The sequence below is a fragment of the Camelina sativa genome, chromosome 13, assembly GCF_000633955.1.
Source record: "Camelina sativa cultivar DH55 chromosome 13, Cs, whole genome shotgun sequence".
Lineage (NCBI taxonomy): Eukaryota > Viridiplantae > Streptophyta > Magnoliopsida > Brassicales > Brassicaceae > Camelina > Camelina sativa.
Window position 1 is genome coordinate 11,894,810 of NC_025697.1, and position 9,459 is coordinate 11,904,268.

The following is a 9,459-nucleotide window of genomic DNA, read 5'->3' on the forward strand; positions in this document are numbered from 1 at the left end:
TTTTTTTTCCTATATTTCTAATCAAATTCGAAAAAATAAATCCAAGGGGTAAATTGTAATTACACCCAGGACACTAAAAATCTGAGAAATTTTTAGAAAATGTATACATATCAGGAATAAACCAACTGTTGGATAACATCTGAGTAATTCTTTATATTCTAAAAACTAGTTTCAGAAAAGCTCTCATTAGTACACTGCCTAAGGTAGGTAAAGAATTTTGAATCTTGTATCTTGTACACAACTCTCTGGGTTCAACTAATGTTGCTTCGACTTAAAACAAATTGACTATGCCAGCTTTGGTTTTTCCCTATTTCCGTATTGAATCGCAACACAGTCAACAAGTCCTCTGCTTCGTCCTCTGATGGAAGCTCTATGTTGGTCTGCAGAAGCGGCTGAGCCATGGGCGGAGCTAGGGTAGAAGCATGTGGGTCAATTGACCCTGGTGAAATTTTAAATTTAGTTGAATTTTTAGGAAAAAAATCAAATTGACCCTGATAAAATAGCAGAATTGACCCCTATAAAAAAATTAATAACACAATTGACCTCTTAAATTATATTTTGACCCTGATGAATTGAATTCCTAGCTCCGCCACTGGGCTGAGCTGAAGGATTGTTCCATCTGAATTGCTTCCTATGATGCGAACAACTTTGCCGCTACAATCTGTATGTATTACACTCTCCAAACCAGTTTCCCTTTCGATATTCCATAAGTATTGCTGTCCTGACCGCTTCTTCCCATGAGTAAGGCCTGAGAGGTTGTTCCCTGGTCGGAGGTCTGGGAAGGCGAAGCCTATGTCTTTGGGATCTTATGTTATGAATTCTGCTTTGATTTCTGATACTTTGTGCGGTTTTTCGATAAACCTCAAAAATACTAGCCGTTGGTCTGGCCACAAGTCCAGTAATCCCCATATGCCATAGCCACTCCTGAACAACTCCTAATTACTTGAGATGACGCCTAGAAGACCATGTTTCACAGGGACCAGTAAGTCCCTGTGATTAACATGACGACAGACTCTTTTTAAGCAAAGTATAAATTAACAATGATAGGCAGAAATGATCATCTCATCTATAACCAATTAAAGAAAATTTGCAAGAAACAATGTAGTGTTCACTTTTCAGCTGTTGTTTTTTTTTCAGCATAAGCTAACTTAATTCTTCTTGCAAGTTCAAACTTCAAAGACATGGCGAGATATCTGACAGAAGTTACTTTCAAGACTAAGTGAACACCAAGTTCGAATATCCATTATACTTCCAATGGAAGTGCAAAAAACTTGTTTTGATTTAGTTTTTTATTGAGGTAAGTGAACACCAAATTAGATATCTGGGCACGTTTCTTTCTTTCTCCTTCCCCTTTTTGTTTTGATTTATTATTCAGAAGTAAAATTAACACAAAAACAAACCTGACCAAAAACGGTTTTGGAAAGAAACATTATTTATTAAAATCAACAAACACACCTTCAAAGTAGAGAACATTACATGATCCCAAAGCATGGACCTTATTTTACACAAACAAAACCAAAGTTGAAATGCTTACTCAAGTGACATATTATCCAAAAAGATAAACATTTTGAGAAAAAATAAAACTTGAGAGTAAGTATTTTATTGGTGATAATAGATAGACACGACGTGGAATTCGATCTGATGAACCCAATAAACAGTCTTGTAACCTTCCTCCTTAATTTCCTCCAGCTCCAAAGTAAACTCCAATGGCATCAATTGCCTGACCTGAGCGTCCGTGGAACCCAAGAAGATTTTTTCCATATTTACCCTCAAAGATGAATTCTTTTCCAACTGGCTTTCCATTGGAATCCGTCTCCCCGAATGTTGGGGAAGTTCTTCCATAAGAAGTTTTGAAGATTAGCGATTTGATCAACACCGTGTTATAGCGGATAACATGATCATAGCTTCCACCAACAGATGTGATACATTCATTCGGATAATCCACATCAAACTGAATTTCATTTGACATTAGAAACAAAAAATTTATAAATATTTAAACAGTGGATAAGAACCGACTAAAAAACAAAGTCACTATATTTTTATTACCTCTTTCAGTTCCCCGCGAATCGTCCCATGCTCAAAGGTTTCAAATTCTCCATCCTTTTCGTATTCGATTTTGATATAAGACACACAGTCAATATCTTTTCCAACAGTTATTTTCTTCACACCATCGAAAACACCATCATCGAAGACAACTCCCCCGTTTCCTCCCACTGCTTCAATCTTTTGGGGTGCGGGAATTGACCAAAAGTATGCACCAATGGCATCAATAGCCTGACCAGAGCGTCCATGGAATCCAATAAGTTTTCCTCCATTTGTCCCCTCTAACAGGAATTCTGTCCCACTTGGACTTGCACCGAATATTGGAGAAGTTCTTCCAAAAGAAGTTTTGAAGAACAACGATTTGATCAAAATTGTCTTATAGCGATTAACATAATCGTAGCTTCCACCAACAGATATGATGTTTTCATTTGGATAATCCACATCAAACTAGATTTCATTTTCCATCAAAAACAAAAACATTGCAACTTTTAAAAGAGATGGTAAAAAACATAATGAAAAATATAATAACAAATTCACATTATTTATATTACCTCTTCTAGTTCTCCGCGAATCGTCCCATGTTCACGGGTTTCAAATTCTCCGTCTTTTTCATATTCGATCTTGATATAAGACACACAGTCAATGTCTTTTCCCACAGTTATTTTCTTGACACCGTGGAAAACACCATCGTCAAATGCATCTCCATTGATACCACCCACTTCTTCAATCTTTTCTGATGCAGGTGCAGGAATTGACCAAAAGTATGCACCAACGGCATCAATAGCCTGACCAGAGCGTCCATGGAATCCAAGAAGCTTTCCTCCATTTGTCCCTTCTAACATAAATTCTGTCCCACTTGGACTTGCACCGAATATTGGAGAAGTTCTTCCAAAGGAAGTTTTGAAGAACAACGATTGGATCAGAATTGTCTTATAGCGATTAACATAATCGTAACTTCCACCAACAGCTATGATGTTTTCATTTGGATAGTCCACATCAAACTAGATTTCATTTTCCATCAAAAACAAAAACATTGCAATTTTTAAAAGAGATGGTAAAAAACATAATGAAAAATATAATAACAAATTCACATTATTTATATTACCTCTTCTAGTTCTCCGCGAATCGTCCCATGTTCACGGGTTTCAAATTCTCCGTCTTTTTCGTATTCGATCTTGATATAAGACACACAGTCAATATCTTTTCCCACAGTTATTTTCTTGACACCGTGGAAAACACCATCGTCAAATGCATCTCCATTGATACCACCCACTTCTTCAATCTTTTCTGATGCAGGTGCAGGAATTGACCAAAAGTATGCACCAACGGCATCAATAGCCTGACCAGAGCGTCCATGGAATCCAAGAAGCTTTCCTCCATTTGTCCCTTCTAACATAAATTCTGTCCCACTTGGACTTGCACCGAATATTGGAGAAGTTCTTCCAAAGGAAGTTTTGAAGAACAACGATTGGATCAGAATTGTCTTATAGCGATTAACATAATCGTAACTTCCACCAACAGCTATGATGTTTTCATTTGGATAGTCCACATCAAACTAGATTTCATTTTCCATCAAAAACAAAAACATTGCAACTTTTAAAAGAGATGGTAAAAAACACAATGAAAAATATAATAACAAATTCACATTATTTATATTACCTCTTCTAGTTCTCCGCGAATCGTCCCATGTTCACAGGTTTCAAATTCCCCGTCTTTTTCGTATTCGATCTTGATATAAGACACACAGTCAATGTCTTTTCCCACAGTTATTTTCTTGACACCGTGGAAAACACCATCGTCAAATGCATCTCCATTGTTACCACCCACTACAACTGTCTTTTCGGGTTCAGGAACTAGCGAAAAGTATGCACCAATCGCATCAATAGCCTGACCAGAGCGTCCGTAGAATCCAATAAGTTTTCCTCCATTTTTACCCTTGAGCATGAATTCTTCCCCATATGAGTAACCGAACATTGGAGAAGTTCTTCCAAAAGAAGTTTTGAAGATTAGCGATGTGATCAGCACTGTGTTATAGCGGCTAACATAATCGTAGCTTCCACCAACGGATGTGATAGATTCTTTCGGGTAATCAACAGCAAACTGGATTTCATTTCCATTAGAAACAAACAATTTATAAAATTTGAAAAGGTAGATATATAAGAACTGACCAAATTAAAACAATGTTAGGATGTTTATATAGATTACCTCGTTCAACTCCCCGTGAATCGTCCCATGTTCAATAGTTACAAATTCTCCATCCTTTTCGTATTCGATCTTGATATAAGACACACAGTCAATATCATTTCCAACAGTTATTTTCTTCACACCATCGAAGACACCATCATCGAATGCAACTCCATTGTTACCACCAACGGGTCCAATCTTCTCAGACATTGTTTCGATCTCTTATCTTCAATGAAAAACCTGAACAACCTGAACAATTCAGATTCCTATTTTAGTAACACACTAAGATAGAAGGAACAACGTAATGGTTACTTGGTATATAAAGCAAACATTGGAAGAAGAAGTAACCCAAACTCTATTTTTTATGCAGCATTAATGAAGAACATAAGTTGACATCTCCACTTCTACTATGAGAATATTATTGTATTCTATATCTTTCAAGGAGTACACTGAATTTATTTTCTCACGTACTTAAGTTACGTACATGAACATATTGGCATTGGTGATAACGTATAACTACAATAAGTTGAAACAACAATGGATGCATGGCAAAACGAAGTGAAATACGAAAGCAAGGATGAAGTCATATCGGACTATCATAACGTGTGAATAGAAAATGTTGACAAAAAATGTGAATAAAGAGAGAGAGAGAGAGAGAGAGAGAGAGAGAGAGAGAGAGAGAGAGAGAGAGAGAGAGAGAGAGAGAGAGAGAGAGAGAGAGAGAGAGAGAGAGAGAGAGAGAGAGAGAGAGAGAGAGAGAGAGAGAGAGAGAGAGAGAGAGAGAGAGAGAGAGAGAGAGAGAGAGAGAGAGAGAGAGAGAGAGAGAGAGAGAGAGAGAGAGAGAGAGAGAGAGAGAGAGAGAGAGAGAGAGAGAGAGAGAGAGAGAGAGAGAGAGAGAGAGAGAGAGAGAGAGAGAGAGAGAGAGAGAGAGAGAGAGAGAGAGAGAGAGAGAGAGAGAGAGAGAGAGAGAGAGAGAGAGAGAGAGAGAGAGAGAGAGAGAGAGAGAGAGAGAGAGAGAGAGAGAGAGAGATGGAGAGAGAGAGAGAGACCTCACGCTTGTGCTATTAGATTGGAGAAGAGATGTGAGATGTGGAGTAATGCTACTCCCTATTTATTGACACTCCTTTTTACATTTTACTATTTACATTTTCACATTTTTAACCATCTTGCTAAGTTAAGATTTGTATGTGGGGGATGTGAAGACGTGGAAGAACGTTGTTATAATGAATTTCACGTGTGGAATATTATTAGAAAAAGAAAAAAGAAAAAAACGACAGACAATTGTATGAAGATTTGTAAGTGAGAAGATGTGAAGTCGAAAAAAGTTGTTGACTAAATTTTAGCTTATTTTAAATGGAATTTTTTTAATATTAAAAATTTGTAATATTATATTAGTTTTAAACTATCTCGACATACAATTTTGACATTTTATATTTAATCTGTTGTCAGAAGATCATAGTTCATTCTTCATACAATTCATTATATTTAAGTCATATTATCTTATAACTTTTTAAAATATATTTATTAAAATTATCCAAATTTAACTATTTTTGTTGTTGGTTATGATAAATATTTCTCTTATTAAAAAAAGTATCAAACTAAACTATTTTAAAATAGTTTTTATTATATAGATGTATGATGAATGATTTGTTTTATAAAAATATAATTATACAAAGATATGACATTAAATATAATGGTTAATGGCAAATTGACATGGTTAGTTAGATATCAAATCGTATATGTTTATTTTGATTGAATATTCATTTTTAAAAATCAATAATGCATTTTCTTTTTTGAAGTAATTAAATTGAATAAATTAGTTATTGACATTTTTACTCTTAATAAATAATATTAGCTTATTCTTTGAAATCTATATTTATAATGACATTTTGATGTAATTATTTACACATTTTGAGTAAATAAGGTATTGATTTTATTTGTTTATACTTATTAACATTAAGTATATTCTCAGTTTTATATATATTAAATGTAAATTTTAAATGGCATTGTATATTATAACATCCGTGGTATACTAGTAAGTAGTAAGTGCTTAGAAATGTATTTATGTTTGATTTGACTTATTTATTTATTTATTTAACAATTAAGTGACAAAATAATAAGATGTGAATTTTCCAATGAGTATTCGATTGTTTTAACAAAAGACTTGACATTTTTTTAATTTAATTTGGAGTAATATAAGATTAAATCATGTAACTTTTGTCTAACAAATTTAAAGTTTAATTTTTAGTTCAACATGGTATATTAACCAAATACAAACCTTAGTTGTTTTACATGTTATAATTTTTAATTAGTTTTACATGTTATAATTTTTCATATAATAATGTATTTAAGAGATTATAAATATATATGCTGATGTATATGTTGTCTAGGAAACAATGTTAAAATCCGGTAATCTATTTAAGAGTACCCCTAATGATGCTTTATATTTTAATCTAAACTTAATTGGTAATTTGATGTAATATTTAACAAAAGCATGTCATGTTACAAAATGTAACTTCCGAATTAATATAATAGGTATAAACAGCACAGTAAAAAGTTATATATTTGTGCAATAGATAAAAAATTAACAATATTTCGTGATTTTAAATCGTTTAAAATAATGTAACTAATTAGCTGTATTCAGTATACACTCACTAGCTAATCCTCAATATATTAATATAGACGTGTTGTGCTAGAGAGATCCAAACATCTTTTAACAATTCACCTCATTTGGTAATATGATTTACAAAAACATGTTATTATATATTTAATTCAATTATAAGATTTTTTTTTGTTAACGTGTAGTTTTAAAAACATTTTATAATAATTTTAAAGTGTAATTTTTTTTTTCAAACCAAATATTAATTAAAACAGAACTCCAACATTGGTACCCCAAACCAAAAGAAAAGTGTTTACAAAAGAAATTTATAAGATTAATAATCTGAACAACCAAGTGAGACAATTCCTCTTTAGATTCGAATAGCATGAAATCTTAAACAAGGTCAAGAGTGGAAAAAAAGCCTGGAACAGGTGTAAATCCTCTAGAAGGTTAGAAAACGCCGGCCAATCTTTAGAGACTTGGACCATCGCGACTAGATTTGCACAATCCGTCTCAAAACTCTTACAAACAACTCCTCCAGAAAGGATATTATCCATAGCTGATAACAATGCTTCTAACTCTGAATGGAGGGGGAAAGGACTTCGTCTAAGATATTTTGCTCCCAACAGTATAAGTCTGATCATCATCGTTACAACGCCATGATCCTAAGCCTGAACTGAAGTCTGATACTAACCAAAGAATCTGAGGAATCTGAAGTACCCAACTAAACCTCTGGATGTGATTGCGTCTACTCCCATAATAATTTTTCCATTTAAAGCCTGATTAATAATTCGTTTGGCTCTAACTGCGTGCCTTGAAAACCTTTTTTATTCATATCTTTCTATAGCGACTATAAGATCTAGGATAACTGTTGATGATTATCTTGTTATCCTGATTAAGGTAACCCCCTCCAAAAGATAAAATCCAAATTCGAATACACAGACTCAGAGGAAAAACCCCCTTGTAAAACCATAACAAGAGACAACTACCAAATTTAACGCGAAAGTTGACACTCAAAGAAGCCACGGTTGATTGTCTCAACTGCGGAAACACTTCTTTTACACCAGGTTTCACACTGAAAACCTCGGTGAGCTTGTAACATCCGTGAACTGGAATCCCGAAATTGGCTGTGCATCGATCGATGCAGGTGTTGCATTGGTCGATGCAAGGCCGGTTTGGTCGCAAAGCGAGTAAGTTAAACATTGTGTTTTGGGTTAGGTGTAAAAGCGAACCAAAACTCTGCGTTTTGGGGGTGGGTATCGAACAACACCAAGGGTGGTGTCGGTCGACAACAATGTTTTCTGGTTCGACCAGATTGATTTAATGATCGATTTGGTTTGGTTTGGTTTAAGGAAACCATTGAACCGAGTATTAAAGGAAACAAATTGACCTAAGCCGTGTTTTTGGTTGTTTATGCCGCTTGAGAGAGGGAGAAAGAGGAGAAAATAGTTCTTAAGGTTTTGGTGAGTTTCGAAGGCGGTTTTGGTGAGATCTTGTTGTGGGAGTAAAGATCCAGGGCTAGGAACGAGTTAGAAGCTTGCAAGGAAGGTAGGATTTGTTGTGGTTGGTCAGAAACTTCCTGCAAAAAGGTGAGTGCATGACCATGGCTGATCTAAGCCTGTGATTCCTTGTTCTTGCTTGTTTGTTGTTGTTTTTGTGTGTTTTTCTTGCTGGGATGGATTGCTACAGGTTCCTACGGACGTATAAGGCTTGGGTTTCGAGTATTGGATGATTTGGTGGAATTTGGGAGCGAGATTCAACTCTCGGCTTCGTGCGGATCGCGGTTACAGAGGTAGTGTTGATCGACACCAGTGAAGCGACATCGATCGACACTGTGGGGTAGTTTCGGTCGAAACCAAGAGCCAGTGTCGGTCGACACTTGGCTGGTGTCAGTCGACACCTCCCTTCCAGCGAGATGATGTTTGTTTTCCTGGTTTGTATGCTTTGTTGGTTGATTGATTGGAACATTGGTATAACAGTAGATGGGAGGATTGCCTCAGTGAGTGTTTATCAAATACTCATGCATCTCAATTTGTGTTTGTGGTACAGATAAAGGCAAAGTGTGATCATAGAATCAAGACAATGAAGAGGAGGATGTTTTAGGGACTCGATTGGTTGTTGTCTAGCATTGCTAGATTATTAGAGTTAGGTCATTAGAACGTTGTTAGGTTGCTGGTTCTATGTTTTCTGTTGTTTGGTTATTGGAATTGTTATACTTTGATTATTGGTTATTTAATTATTGGATAATGATTGGTTTATTGTTATGGTTTATGTTATCTGCGGTTGTGTATTGTGGTTAGATGGCTAGTGGGTAAGGGACTAGTTGTAGAGTATTTATTATTATTATTATTATTATTATTATTATTATTATTATTATTATTATTATTATTATGATTATTATGATTATGATTATTATTATTATTATTATTATTATTATTATTATTGTTATTATTATCATTATTATTATTATTATTATTTATTTAAAAAAAACGGGTTTGGTCTCGTATTTAAAGAGAAGTTCATGGTTTTAGCCGAGTTTAGCCGTTTTTAGAGAGAAAAGAAAGAGTGAAGGTGTTCTTGAGGTGTTGGTGAGTGAATGACCATGGCTTATCGTAGTCGGAGCTTGCAACGAG

The 9,459-nt window shown here is 34.8% G+C and overlaps 1 protein-coding gene across 1 annotated transcript; it reads right to left on the reverse strand.

Annotated features, from left to right (window-relative positions):
• Positions 1,675 to 4,440, reverse strand: LOC104736496 (myrosinase-binding protein 2-like). Its single transcript, XM_010456495.2, has 6 exons — positions 4,249 to 4,440; positions 3,703 to 4,143; positions 3,149 to 3,598; positions 2,595 to 3,044; positions 2,047 to 2,490; positions 1,675 to 1,951 (listed from the first exon to the last, which is right to left on the reverse strand). The coding sequence occupies exons 1-6, from the start codon at positions 4,435 to 4,437 to the stop codon at positions 1,676 to 1,678; spliced, it is 2,250 nt and encodes a 749-aa protein (XP_010454797.1). The 5' UTR covers positions 4,438 to 4,440; the 3' UTR covers position 1,675.

Coding starts and splice junctions, on each gene's coding strand:
- LOC104736496 (XM_010456495.2), bottom strand. CDS start 4,437: ATGTCTGAGAAGATTGGACCCGTTGGTGGTAACAATGGAGTTGCATTC. Junction 3,599..3,702: donor TTCGCGGAGAACTAGAAGAG/GTAATATAAATA, acceptor AATGAAATCTAG/TTTGATGTGGACTATCCAAA. Junction 1,952..2,046: donor TTCGCGGGGAACTGAAAGAG/GTAATAAAAATA, acceptor AATGAAATTCAG/TTTGATGTGGATTATCCGAA.